The 15,128-nt window shown below is 37.8% G+C and overlaps 2 protein-coding genes and 1 long non-coding RNA gene across 3 annotated transcripts; all 3 read right to left on the bottom strand.

The window, feature by feature from the left end:
* Positions 1–809: 809 nt before the first annotated feature.
* Positions 810–2,082, bottom strand: LOC110935038. Its single transcript, XR_002588822.1, has 3 exons — positions 1,966–2,082; positions 1,355–1,408; positions 810–978 (listed from the first exon to the last, which is right to left on the bottom strand). It is a non-coding gene; the product is annotated as an uncharacterized LOC110935038 (long non-coding RNA).
* A 205-nt stretch (positions 2,083–2,287) lies between these two features.
* Positions 2,288–3,055, bottom strand: LOC110927296 (transposon Tf2-1 polyprotein). Its single transcript, XM_022170989.1, has one exon. The coding sequence runs from the start codon at positions 3,053–3,055 to the stop codon at positions 2,288–2,290; it is 768 nt and encodes a 255-aa protein (XP_022026681.1).
* Positions 3,056–4,196: 1,141 nt separating this feature from the next.
* LOC110927373 lies at positions 4,197–6,780 on the bottom strand. The gene is made up of 4 exons (XM_022171073.1): positions 5,928–6,780; positions 5,640–5,759; positions 4,949–5,472; positions 4,197–4,775 (listed from the first exon to the last, which is right to left on the bottom strand). Exons 1-4 carry the CDS (start codon positions 6,778–6,780, stop codon positions 4,197–4,199), a joined length of 2,076 nt encoding a protein of 691 aa, XP_022026765.1.
* Between the last annotated feature and the right edge of the window lie 8,348 nt (positions 6,781–15,128).

Below are 15,128 nucleotides of genomic sequence, written 5' to 3'. Positions count from 1 at the left end.
ACAATCTAGATTAGCTAAAATCTCAGTGTTCTCATCTTAGTTTTCAAGTCCTAATGTTTAGAATTGTAGTTGATCAACCTCTAGTCTTAATTTATGTACTAGGTTACAACTTCTAGGTTTTAATTTATGTATTAGCTTACAAATTTTAGGTTTTAATTTGTGTATTATGGTTTTTTAAGAGCATTGTAACACCCCAAAAATTTCATCCAACTACGTAACGACACGTGTCCAATTCTCCAACTAATCACGACTATGTGGAGGGAGAAACCTCCAGCTATAATCCCGACTATGTGGAAGGAGGAAGGACCTACAATGTACGTTCACTGAAACGTGTTCTGAATCTCCGATTAATCCCGACTCTGGGAAGGAGAGAGAAATTATTACTATGGGTTAACTAAAACGCGTCCCGGATCTACGACTAATGCCATCTACGAGGAAGGAGAGGGACTAAAAGTGCCAATGGGCCAAAGAATCAAAGTCCAAGGACTAAAGTTATGAAATTCTCAAAATAACTTTCCTGGCAACCTCATACGGACCGTAAGTCCTTGGTGCTTACGGACCGTAAGATGAATATAATTCTGGTGCGCTGATGTAACGCCCAAAATTTTTCCGTTTAAAATTTAATTAATGACATACTATATCTAACGAAATTTGGGCATGACCCGTTCGTACTACGAGCGGTCCCCTGTTTTTCACAATCAAAATTTCATTTTTAACACGACGCATTTCAAAAGACATAATATATACCATCAAACGAACCTTGACGCACATACGAAAACCATTAAGTTTAAAATACTTACAACCTACTAAGGTTTTCAAGAGACAAACATGATAGGAGCTAAGGTTTAGCTACTAGACATAAACAAAAGTGACAAAAAGTATTAGACATTGTCTTCTTTACAAAAGTAGTGGAACATGTGACGGGCTTTGAAGCGTGTTCGAACCGGACGAAGCTTGATATTTAAACTTGAGATTTACCTACATCACCACAACAAAGTAAACTTCATTAAAACTAAATTTCTTTCTTTTTAACTCAAGATTTCAACTCACGGATTTATAGCCATTATGACATCCGCGAACTTACAAGTTACTAATTACTTTGATACCATCATTCTTGCACATAAGTATGTTCCAAAAATGGAGCTTCATACCATCATTTTCATTCTTACATTCTAATTCTTTTGACCCATTCATAAAATGGTCCACACACAAAATTCATTCTCTTGCATTCTAAACCAACATATTCGACCCATTTAATGAGTTCTACACAAGTACTTTTCATGATCGATTCAATTATCAAATCATATGGTAAAACAATAATATAATAAAACCATGAATTGTACAAGTAGCGTACCTCGGTCTTGATTTCCTCCTTGCTTTGTGTGATTCGAACTCTCTTCCTTTATCCCTATACATAATCACGTTTACGTTAAGATCTTTTCATTCCATTCTTACTTATCATGAGTACTTTTGGGATAAAGCATCATAACTCAATACAAGTGTTATGTACATACTTAAAACATGATCATCACATATGTGGTTCAAGTAAAAAATGTAGAATTTCTAGTTGAGGCATTTTGTCGAACATTTGGCATGTGTACTACTGTCAATGCATCATGTACAAGTGTTCAATTCATGATTCAACTAATTCATAACATTCTTCAACAAAATCAACAATTTCACATAATTATTCATTGTTTTAACAACCTATTTATCAAAGATACATATTATGCATGTTTTCATCACAACATTACAACAATTATTACTCCTACACATTAATCATCCATCATCATCCATTCATACAATTGGGTTTTCCCACATAAATCACTAAGATGAGAAATCTCAAACATAATTCTTGTTCTATAGTGCTAATCTAACTGAAAATCATTCAATTTCTCATATATCTTCAAGATTGGTTAAAAGCCATTTTCTTCATGATCATCAAATCACCAAAATTCGACTTACCGTTTGTTAAGAAGGTTAAGATGATCAACAATCGAGTTTCATGCACCGATTTTACACTGAATTCCCTCTCCAATTAGCTTGATTTTGATTCAACTAGGATTTACCCCTTTTTTCTTTGGTTTGGTTGAACTCAAACACACACCCAATGTGTTTGTTTTGAGTTTATTTATTTTAAATACTATCTTTTTTTCATTTGGCCATGTTTAGTCCCTCTAGATTAGGTGTTTATTTATTTCTAGGCATTTTCCATTCTTAGGCATATATCAGAACACATTCTTTAACTACATAACTTTTATAATTAATTTTAACGATTATGCATAATTTACCATTTTTGGGGTGTTACAAATCTACCCCCCTTAAAAGAAGTTTCGTCCCCGAAACTTAAATACGTACCAAATAGTGCTGGATAGTCTTTCCGCATATCTTCTTCCGATTCCCAAGTTAGCTCCGAACCCTTTCTGTGTTGCCATTGGACTAAAACTTGTCTAATGGTCTTGTTTCGAAGATGCGTTGTCTTGGAATCCTTAATAGCTATTGGTCTTTCAACGTAATTCATACGTTCATCTAATTCAGTATCATCGTGAGATACGTAAGCAGTTTCATCCGATAGACATTTCCTTAGTTGAGATACATGGAACGTATTATGAATCCCTTCTAAAGCTGACGGTAAATCCAATTGATATGCTACCCTTCCAACTCGTGCTAGAACCTTAAAAGGTCCTATGTATCGCGGACCCAATTTCCCTCGCTTTTGAAAACGTATTACGCCCTTCCATGGGGATACTTTCAAATACATATAATCCCCAACTTGGAATTCAAGAGGGCGTCTTCTGTGATTTGCATATGCTGCTTGTCGATCCTGTGCCGCCTTTAATCTAGCCCGTATAAGATCAATCTTCTCGTTAGTTATGGCTACTACGTCGCTGGGTGCAATTTCTCTTTGTCCCACATCTTCCCAACATATGGGAGTCCGACATTTCCTTCTGTATAGCATTTCATAAGGGGTCATTTGTACACCACTATGATAGCTATTATTATATGAAAATTCTACCAAGGGTAGATGATCATCCCAGCTTCCCCCAAAATCCATCACGCACTCTCTTAACATATCAACGAGCGTTTGGATGGTCCGTTCGGATTGACCAGTCGTTTGAGGGTGGTAGGTGGTACTGAAATGTAATTTTATACCGATCTCATCATGAAACTTTTGCCAAAATCGAGATGTGAATCGGATATCTCAATCTGAAATAATGGATACGAGTACCCCGTGACGAGATATAATCTCGTTTACATAAATTTTCGCCAATTTTTCTGAGGTAGCGGTTTCCCGGGTAGGTAAAAAGTGAGCGCTTTTGGTGAGTCGATCTACGACCACCCATATGGCATCATGCCCTTTCTTTATCTTTGGGAGTTTAGTTACAAGATCCATAGTCACATTTTCCCATTTCCACACCGGAATTTCCAATGATTGAATCATGCCACAAGGTTTCTGGTGTTCCGCCTTAACTTTGGAACAAGTTCGACACTTTGCAACATATTTTACAATATCCCGTTTCATCCCGGGCCACCAATTGCTTTTCTTCAAATCCAGATAATTTTTGTAGCTCCTGGATGAACCGAAAATCGGGACTTGTGAGCTTCTTCGAGTATCACGTCTTTTGCTTCACTAAATCAAGGTATCCATATCCGGCCATACATTGATTTAATTCCATTGGGTCTTTCTTCTAATTTTTCAACAAACCCCTTTGTTCTTTCCTTCTTTGAATCCATTCCGCTCAGCGATTTGATTTGGGCTTCCTTGATCATTTCGAGAAATCGAGGTGTAACTACCATTTTCATGGACTTCACTTGAATTGGAGGCGGATAATCCTTTCAGCTCAGGGCATTGGCCACTACAATTGCCTTGCCCGGATGGTAAAGGATTTCACAATCATAATCTTTAAGAAGTTCTAACCACCTTCGTTGCCTCATATTTAAATCCTTTTGCTCGAAAAAAGTATTTAAGGCTTTTGTGGTCAGAATAAATTGTGCTTTTTGTTCCGTATAGATAATGTATCCATATCTTCAAAGTAAACACTACTGCTGCTAATTCCAAGTCATGGGTTGGATAATTACTTTCATGTGGTTTCAATTGACTTGAAGCATAAGCAATGACTCTACCCCTTTGCATTAAGACACATACTAACCCTTGGTGTGATGCATCAGTAAACACAACCAAGTCTTCCGTTCCATCAGGTAGGGTTAATACCGGGAGCTTGACAGTTTCTCTTCAGAGTTTGAAATGCTTTCTCTTGATCTGTACCCCATGTAAACTTCTCATTCTTCTTTGTTAACTTGGTCAACGGCAGGGCCAATTTAGAAAAGTCTTGAATAAACCTCCTATAATAGCCTGCTAAACCCAAAAAGCTTCTCACTTCGCTTGGGTTCTTCGGAGGTACCCACTTCATAACAGCTTCCATTTTTGACGGATCTACTAGGATACCATCCGCATTAATCACATGACCGAGAAATTGTACTTCTCTAAGCCAAAAAGCACACTTAGAGAATTTCGCGTAGAATTTCTCCTTGCGGAGCACTTTAAGAATTTCACGCAAATGGTACGCATGTTCGGCTTTACTTCGGGAATAAACCAAGATATCATCACTAAAAACTTTAACGAATTTGTCTAACATGGCCCGACAAACTCGATTCATAAGATCCATGAACGTGGCGGGCGCGTTCGTGAACCCAAAGGACATTACTAAGAACTCGTAATGTCCGTATCGTGTTCTGAATGTCGTCTTCACCACATCCTCATCCCGTACCCTTAACTGATGGTACGCGGACCGTAAATCAATTTTTGAAAACCAACTTGCCCCTTGTAACTGATCAAAGAGATCATCGATTCGGGGCAACGGGTAACGGTTTTCACCGTTAGCTTATTTAACTCTCGATAGTCGATGCACATGCGCATCGAACCATCTTTCTTTTTGACAAAAAGAACAGGCGATACGCTCGGGCGTATAAATTCCTTGTCGTGTAACTCTTGTATCTGAACCATTAACTCCCGCATTTCAGTTGGGGCCAACCTATAAGGAGCTTTGGCTACGGGTTTGGCATCGGGATACAATTCAATCTTAAAATCCACCTCACGTTCTGGTGGAAGCCCTGGCAAATCTTCCGGAAATACATCAAGAAATTCGTTCACAACTTCAACCTCTTCTATCCTAGGGGTATCCTGGTTAGTATCTATCACGTAAGTTAGAAATGCCTTGCTTCCATTTCGTACATACTTGAATGCTTGGACTATAGAATAAAGTTTCGAATTAACATTCCTTTCCCCTTGTATACTCACTCGTTTTCCTCCCGGTGTTAATACATGAATCACCTTTTTCTCGCATTGAATTTCAGCATAATGTTTGGCTAGCCAATCCATGCCAACTACAACCTTGAATTCTCCCAATACCATGGGAATAAGATCAATGGCAAACTTCTCATCTTCAACGATGATTTCACGATTTCTACAAACTTCGTGTAACAAATAACTCTTACTATCCGCTATTTCTACTTCTAAGGGCACATGCATTCTTTCGATTCTAAAAGAGGGGTGTGATACTAATTCACTTGATACAACGATCTACTGGTTCCGGTATCAAATACCACATATGTAGGTATCAAGTTCAATAAGAATATACCTGACACAACATTCGGGTGGTCCTTTGCTTCTTTAGTCGAAATCTGAAACATTCTCCCCTTAGCTCTTGGGACTTCCTCCTTTCTTACTTCCTTATCAGTTTTCTGTTGAAGCTTGGAACCTTCAGCCTTAATATGACCCGGTTAGAAACAGTTATAACACGTTCGGGTAGGATTAGGACATCTATAGTATGGATGTCCCTCTTGACCACAATTGTAACACCCCTTCTTTCCCTTCAAGCACTCCCCCGTGTGTAACTTTCCACAAGTCTTGCATTTAGGGATGCTACCTTTCGCCTTATCCTTCTTGCCATGATCTTGAAATTTCTGTTTCTTTGACGGGCTTGAGTTGGGAACATTCTCAGATGCTCTCTTCTCGCCTCTTTCTGCTTGCCTTCTTAGTTCGATCTCCCTATCTCGGACCCAATTAATGAGCTCGTTCAAGGTTTCACATTTAGAGGGAGTTATAAACTCCCTATACTCAGCTTTTAGCATGCTATGATAGCGAATTATCTTCATTCTTTCCGTTCCTGCTATCTCTTGACAAAATTTCAGCTTGTCGAGAAATGAGTTGGTGATTTCATCAATTGTTTCGTCTTTTTGACGAAGACGCAAGAAATCTTCTTGGATCCTATCGATGGCAGATTGCGGGCAGTGATACTTTACGAAAGGTTCTTTGAACTCTTGCCATGTCAAGGCTTGAATTTTTTCTTCACCAATTTCTTTACAAAAAGCATCCCACCAATCTTTAGCTTGTAGTTGTAACAAGCCAGTGGCAAACATTACTTGATCTTCTTTTTCACAGTGGCTCCTCACGAACACCGCCTCCGTGCTTGCGATCCATCTTTGACATGCAATAGGATCAATCTCTCCTTTATAGGGTAAAGGATTACACGCCATAAATTCCTTGTATGTGCATTTGCGAGTCCCCTTCTTTCCTTGTATTTCACCAATCATCCCTTTTAACTCGTCCATCTTACTCGCCATCATCGTTTCCACCACTTCCAACACATGACTCTCCACTTCTTGGGCTAACCGAGGAATATTTGCCTGGATTTCCTTTCCAACCTCTTCCAAAATCATAGTTTTTAGTTGTTCTTGTTGTGCCGATTCGTCATCATTCGTGCCTCTACTATCCTCCATCTACACATAGACATCTTTCTTTATTTTAACATTCATTCATTCTTTCTATCATGTAATCAAAATAGTAATGCATAGCTCTCGTTCTTTTTAATATGTAAAAATACTTGCGACAAAATACATCCTCAAACTTCCTTTGGAAACACGGCATTTCTGACAACCAACATTATGGTATTCTTTCTTCTACATATCTTAGTGTCACTTTTCTTAACCTTTAGAATCTCATTATAACGTTCTTGATACTTTCCGTATGATAAAAACAACAAACAGAACAACATATTTCAAATTGGCTGAAAATGGTCTCCACCGTAAGCTACGGTGGCTACCGTAGCTTACGGTGGCGTTTATTTCCTTATGGCCCTGAGCTACTGCCTTACGGTGGCAAAATCATCTCAGGGTCCACCGTAAGCTACAGCGACCGCCGTAAGCTACGGTGACGCCTAGCATGCTATGGCTGATTTTTCATATTTTGCAGCCATTTTCCGACCCGTTCCAACCCAAACTGACCCACAATATCACAAATTGACCCGATTCATCCCACACCCTTCGGTAACATCCCGCAACAATCCCATAACACTTCGTAACTAAATTATTCGTTATGCAAAATTCTAACTTTAAAGATACTTACTTGCTTCGCGTCATGGAATGAACACACACTTCGTACGAGCTTTCGGTTTGAGTTCAAGCACTTGATGCTTAAATCCCTCAAACCTAGGCTCTGATACCAACTTGTAACACCTAGAATTTTTCCGTTTAAAATTTAATTAATGACATACTATATCTAACGAAATTTGGGCATGACCCGTTCATACTACGAGCGGTCCCCTGTTTTTCACAATCAAAATTTCATTTTTAACACGTCGCATTTCAAAATACATAATATATACCATCAAACGAAACTTGACGCACATACGAAAACCATTAAGTTTAAAATTCTTACAACCTACTAAGGTTTTCAAAAGACAAACATGATAGGAGCTAAGGTTCAGCTACTAGACATAAACAAAAGTGACAAAAAGTATTAGACATTGTCTTCTTTACAAAAGTAGCGGAACATGTGACGGGCTTTGAAGCGTGTTCGAACCAAAAGAAGCTTGATATTTAAACTTGAGATTTACCTACATCACCACAACAAAGTAAACTTCATTAAAACTAAATTTGTTTCTTTTTAACTCAAGATTTCAACTCACGGATTTATAGCCATTATGACATCCGCGAACTTACAAGTTACTAATTACTTTAATATCATCATTCTTGCACATAAGTATGTTCCAAAAATGGAGCTTCATACCATCCTTTTCATTCTTACATTCTAATTCTTTTGACCCGTTCATAAAATGGTCCACACACAAAATTCATTCTCTTGCATTCTAAACCAACATTAAGACCCATTTAATGAGTTCTACACAAGTACTTTTCATGATCGATTCAATTATCACATCATATGGTAAAACAATAATATAATAAAACCATGAATTGTACAAGTAGCGTACCTCGGTCTTGATTTCCTCCCTGCTTTGTGTGATTCAAACTCTCTTCCTTTATCCCTATATATAATCACGTTTACGTTAAGATCTTTTCATTCCATTCTTACTTATCATTAGTACTTTTGGGATAAAGCATCATAACTCAATACAAGTGTTATGTACATACTTAAATCATGATCATCACATATGTGGTTCAAGTCAAAAATGCAGAATTTCTAGTTGAGGCATTTTGTCGAACAATTGGCGTGTGTACTACTAGCAATGCATCATGTACAAGTGTTCAATTCATGATTCAACTAATTCATAACATTCTTCAACAAAATCAACAATTTCACATAAGTATTCATTCTTTTAACAACCTATTTATCAAAGATACATATTATGCATGTTTTCATCACAACATTACAACAATTATTACTCCTACACATTAATCATTCATCATCATCCATTCATACAATTGGGTTTCCCTACATAAATCACTAAGATGAGAAATCTCAAACATAATTCTTGTTCTATAGTGCTAATCTAACTGAAAATCATTCAAATTCTCATATATCTTCAAGATTGGTTAAAACCCATTTTCTTCATGATCATCAAATCACCAAAATTTGACTTACCGTTTGTTAAGAAGGTTTAGATGATCAATAATCGAGTTTCATGCACCGATTTTACACTGAATTCCCTCTCCAATTAGCTTGATTTTGATTCAACTAGGGTTTACCCCTTTTTTTCTTTGGTCTGGTCGAACTCAAACACACACCCAGTGTGTGTGTTTTGAGTTTATTTATTTTAAATACTATATTTTTCCATTTGGCCATGTTTAGTCCCTCTAGATTAGGTGTTTATATATTTCTAGGCATTTTCCATTCTTAGGCATATATCATAACACATTCTTTAACTACAAAACTTTTATAATTAATTTTAACGATTATGCATAATTTACCATTTTTGGGGTGTTACAGCTGAGGTCCTTATGGACCATAAGCGATAAACCCTTACGGTCCTTAAGGTACCGAGCTGGCAGATTTATGCTTGCAGACCAAGGCAATCTACAACAATGCCACCTATCTCGCATTTTGCCACTCTTGTGCAGCTTCTAACACCTCGTGTCACACCCAGACCACGTAAAACATAAAATCGTGGTGGAAACGTCGGGGAGTGTTGTAACAGAATTATTGTTTCACAACCATGACATAATAGTTATATTTTATTTATCAAGCAAACGAGTTTCATTGTCTTAAAAAAAGATACAAGAATACATCTCATAAATTAAACTAAGTCTATCTTCATTTAAGTCTCTAAGACACAGGTCCGCCCTAGTGTCACGATCATCATCCTAAGCAACAGCTCCTGAAAACACATGTGAAAATAGGTACGTCAGCATAAAAATGCTTGTGAGTAACATAGGTTTTTGTGAAAATAGGATTCATGACTTAGGTTTTAGAAAATGTTTAATGGAAATTCAGTCATGAACCTTGTTATTTGTTTTGTTTTGTAAATCATTTGAAAAGCGATAAAATCAGATGATATGTATAAATAAAAGAATAATGTATGGTTAAAAGAAATACCAAGTAAAAATAAGTTGTATAAAACAAATTGTTTTGTAAAACAAAGTCTTGTGAAAAATATGTTATTTGTATAAAATATATAAGTCCAAACTAAATGATTTAAGTAACGCTACGACATGTAATATAATACAAGCACTTATATATAGGAAGTACCAGCGGCGTATCCACCATGCTTGTATCATACTACACACGTCTCGTTACTTAAGTCACTTAAACAAACCACCAATGTATAAAGTCCTTGTTTAAACCAACCATCAAATGTTCTTGTATAAACCATTGCCAAATGTTTAAAAGTAAAAAATGTAGTCATGTATGTGTAACAAATGTTATGTATGTTAAGTAAAATATGTTCACTTAAACCAAATGTAAAAAAGTACAAAACAAAGTATTTTGAGTATATCAAAAAGTTATGTTTTGTAAAGTAAAAGCATGTTTTAATAATATAAACATTTATGTGGTAAGTTAACGCATACATTCAAGCCTTGAGACAGACGGATAACCCTAAGTCAAGGTTATCAAAAGAAATGTTATCGGATTCAGTCATTCCTTTCATCCAAACAAACCTAGGATGTCAGGAACGGGATTTGTCAAGTCCTATGGTACCATTACTTACTACCGAGCGGCGTAGCTAATGTTAATGAATGTATATAAGTCCCGTTTGTGCAAACTAAATGTTATACCAAATGTAAACATGTTATATGAAAACAATGTACTAAGTATGCTAAGTTAACATACGAAGCAGAAAAGTCATGTAAATCATTGTGCTAGCATGCTCAGTCTACATACATAGCAGAAAATGTAATGTAAAACAATGTGCTAATATGCCAAGTAAACATATGTAGCAAAACAATGTAATGTAAATCAATGTGCTAGCATGCTAAGTTAACATACATAGCAAAATAATGTAATGAAATCATGTACTATAAGTGTACTAAAGAATATAGTAACATATGATGTGAAACCATGAAAGCATGAAAGCACGAAAGTAACAAGTTGGCACATGTGTTTCACCCCAAAATGTTTGGAAAACGGTAAAAGAGGGGTCTATTTACTCACTTGAGATTGCTCAATAGACTTTAGATATCCACCAAGCAAGCTAGAAGATCACGGATTCAAACAGCACCTAATATAGGTATCTACATTAATAAACGGACCTATCGGAGGATCGGGTAGTACGAGGGTTTGTAAACCAAATAAGTGTGGGAACTTATGTAATATGGTTTGACAAAGCCTATATACTAAAATGAAACTTATCCTAAGTGCTTTTGACCTGTTACGACCCGTTTAGGTAGCTTATGCTACTTTAACGCGTCGTTCGCGTAAAACGTGTTCGGAATGCCTAACTAGTCCTATGACAAGTAAAATACGCCTTAACATGTTTAATATTGTTATCAAATCAGTTTATATGTCAAAAATTATGTTACATAGGCTTAAAATAAATTTTGGCGACAAAAGGGTATTTTGGTAATTTTCCTAAGGCATAAGAACCACTTATCATACAACTACTTAAACGACGTGACCACAAGGTATAACCTCGGAAGGTTATTCCCTATACAACTATGGTCACCTAAAGTGTTTGGTTGGATCCTAATGATCGACCAAATGGGTCGGGTTCGAAAGTATAAGCGATTGATTAGATCGCTTACCTTTACGACCCTAAACAAGCACAAATCTAAAAGCGACGAGCTAAACATGCTAGAACATGTTTAGTAAAGTTAGAAAACAGGTTTGGTATTAAAACAAACGGTTTTAATACCCTAGAGTAGTTTGGTTACAAAATACGCGAGAAAACGCATTTTGGCCGAAACTACGACTCGTCACTGAGCCTAGATAACGTGGTAATTAGTAGGTATAGTCACTAGGGACTATAACCATCGTGATTACGCTCACGTTATGAAGACCAAACGAACTTCGCGTTGACCATAAACTAGTCAATGCAGAAATTCAAACGCAGTTTGACTTTAACGCTAAAACGAACGAAAAACACGAAAGAATACTTACAGAAGGTCCCCGCAAGATTTGATTCCGATTCTCTCTCAGGTAGGAAGCATATACTTCCACTTAGAGAGCTTGAATCAGATCAAATGTGAGGAAATGAGTGAAATGGGTTGGGTTTATATAGGCATGGCACAACCGTTAGGATCGTTTCTTGGAGAAGGGGGCACGATCTAAGCCGTACATTTGCCATATCCTGATTGGGTACCTTGATGGGCACACAAACCAGCCCATAGAAACCCAAAAACCATGTGCACAAGTGGGTATTAGCTGGAACAAGCTGGAAACCACTTTCTGCTGTTCTGGGGGTTGCTTACGGACCGTAAGCAGGTCCATACGGTCCGTAAGGACCCTGCAGACCAGCATAGTTTGCATTTTGACAACTTTGGTCCCTGTGCGCGTATGGTCGAGTTTTGGCACTTCTAACACCCGTCAACCCTTTTCTAATCTCCACAAGGATGTTAAAGTATAGGGAACATGAAACATGCTCAAAAATATGCCGGATGTCGGTTCGTTTGGCCGTACGATTACGTTGTTCGGTTAATTACGACGGAAGTCGTAACGGACGCAAAAACGGTCCAAATTGCGCGACGAATGGATTTTTGACAAGCCAATCACTAAAACATAATATTTTAATGATTACATAAATTTTTGGATGTCCGGATGTATTCAGAACGTAAGTTATGCGCGAAAATGCAAACTTATGCACTTTTTGATGCTTTTAGTCCCTGAATGAGCATAAAGTTTATTTTAGCACACCGAACCCCTCAAAGCCTATTTCTAAGCTATGTAAAGGATATTTAGGGTGTGTTTAACTTATGACCATGTTCCGGAATGTTCATTACAGTTCAAATCGGCATACTTTCGCAATTTGTCAATTTTAGTCCCTGTAAGCGAATTAACTAGATTTTGTCATACCAAAGCCTTCAAAACTTATTTCTAAGTTATGTAAAGGTTATTTAAGGTATGTTAAGCATAAGTTGATATTCCGGAGTATTTGTCGCGTTTAACTGATTACGTTTACGCTCCAGTTTGCGTATAATCCTCTAGAAAGCGATATAGAGTTTGAAATTGGATAAAAACCAAAACATGAAAAACATCAAACATAAACAAACAAACATTGGGATCAACTAACTTTATTTCATTGATAACTGAATTGTTCACAATGATTACAAGCACAAATGTCACAGTCTCCCCTACTTGCGGAAATTTCGTCCCAAAATTTGTTTAGAGGAAACTCGTGAGAATAGATGTGGATACTTCGCCTTCGTTTAATCTTCATGTTCCCAAGTAAACTCAGGTCCACGTTTAGATTCCCAGCAAACTTTAACCAAAGGAATGCGCTTGCGTTTAAGCCATTTGACTTCACGATCCAAAATTTCCACATGTTTCTCAACAAAATGGAGTGTTTTATCAACACGAATCTCGTCAAGCGGTATGTGGAGGTTCTCATTAGCTAGACACTTTTTGAGATTGGATACGTGGAAGGTTGGATAAACATTACCAAGTTCTGGAGGTAATTCAAGTCTGTAGGCTACCTTGCCGATTCTTTCGACGATCTTGAATGGTCCAACATATCTAGGTGCAAGTTTTCCTTTCTTTCCAAATCTGATCACACCTTTCCAAGGTGAGACCTTAAGTAATACACGATCACTAACTTGAAATTCCAAGGACTTGCGTCGTCGGTCCGCTTAACTCTTTTGACGGCTTCGAGCTGTCTGAAGGTTATCACGAACTTTCTTAACCTTGTCAGTTGTCTCTAGAATGAGGTCAGGTCCAGTTAGATGAGCCTCACCGATCTCATTCCAGCAGACTGGTGAACGACATTTTCGACCATAGAGAGCCTCGAAAGGAGCCATGTTGATGCTGGAGTGATAACTGTTGTTGTAGGAGAATTCAATCAATGGAAGATGTGAATCCCAACTACCACCAAAATCGATCACACAAGCTCTAAGCATATCCTCCAAAGTCTGGATTGTTCTTTCAGTTTGGCCATCAGTTTGTGGATGATATGCTGTGCTCAGATTAAGTTGGGTTCCCATAGCAGATTGCATGGTTCTCCAAAAACGAGAAGAGAAGCGAGCATCTCTGTCAGAAATAATGTTCAAGGGAACACCATGTCGAGATACGATTTCATCCACATAGATTTTGGCCAGCCTTTCAGCAGAAAAATCCTCACGGATTGGCAAGAAATGTGCTGACTTAGTAAGACGATCAACAACTACCCAGATGGCATCATGACCTTTCTTAGTGCGCGGAAGTTTGGTAATGAGATCCATAGCAATGTTTTCCCATTTCCAAACTGGAATCTTTGGTTGCTCCAATAAACCAGAAGGATGTTGGTGTTCAGCCTTAACCTTAAGACAAGTAAGGCATTTTGAAACGTACAAGGCAATGTCCTTCTTCATACCAGGCCACCAATACTGAGTACGAAGATCCTTGTACATCTTGTCTGAGCCAGGATGGATAGAATAATGAGACTTATGGGCTTCATCCATAAGCAAGGTGCGAAGATCATCTTGGCCTGGGACCCACAAACGGTCCATGAAATAATACGATCTATCGTCTTTCAGCACAAGATCAGACTTAATGTGATAGGGTAATTCCTTACCCATCAAGTCTTGTGAAACACAAGCATGTTGAGCCTGAGAAATGCGTGCTTGGATATCAGATTGAGCTTGAATATCAGATTGAACACGAACACAATGAATCTTAGTACGTTCCTTACGACTCAATGCGTCAGCCACAACATTCGCTTTACCAGGATGGTAGCGAATTTCGCAATCATAGTCGTTTAGAAGTTCAACCCAACATCTTTGCCTCATGTTGAGTTCTTTCTGATTGAAGATATGCTAAAGACTTTTGTGGTCCGTGAAAACCACGCATTTTGTGCCGTACAAATAGTGTCTCCAGATTTTGAGAGCGAAGACAACTCCACCCAACTCAAGATCATGAGTGGTGTAGTTTCTCTCATGTACCTTTAATTGCCTCGATGCGTAGGCTATGACTTTGTTCCTTTGCATTAGAACACAGCCAAGACCTAATTTAGATGCATCGCAATAAACGACAAAATCGTCATTGCCCTCAGGCAAAGTCAGAATAGGTGCGTCACAAAGCTTCTGTTTCAAGGTCTGAAATGCTTCTTCTTGCTTAAAACCCCATTCAAAGGGTTTGTTCTTCTGAGTTAGAGCAGTTAGAGGAACTGCAATCTTCGAGAAGTTCTCTATGAAGCGGCGGTAATAACCCGCAAGACCAAGAAAGGAACGAACCTCAGTAGGAGTAGTAGGCGTATCCCAATCCT

The sequence above is a fragment of the Helianthus annuus genome, chromosome 5, assembly GCF_002127325.2.
Source record: "Helianthus annuus cultivar XRQ/B chromosome 5, HanXRQr2.0-SUNRISE, whole genome shotgun sequence".
NCBI lineage: Eukaryota > Viridiplantae > Streptophyta > Magnoliopsida > Asterales > Asteraceae > Helianthus > Helianthus annuus.
This window is presented reverse-complemented; position numbering and strand designations above follow the sequence as displayed.

Coding starts and splice junctions, on each gene's coding strand:
- LOC110927296 (XM_022170989.1), bottom strand. CDS start 3,055: ATGGATTTTGGGGGAAGCTGGGATGATCATCTACCCTTGGTAGAATTT.
- LOC110927373 (XM_022171073.1), bottom strand. CDS start 6,780: ATGGAGGATAGTAGAGGCACGAATGATGACGAATCGGCACAACAAGAA. Junction 5,473..5,639: donor CCACCCGAATGTTGTGTCAG/GTATATTCTTAT, acceptor TGTTACACGAAG/TTTGTAGAAATCGTGAAATC. Junction 4,776..4,948: donor TACGCCCGAGCGTATCGCCT/GTTCTTTTTGTC, acceptor GCGTACCATCAG/TTAAGGGTACGGGATGAGGA.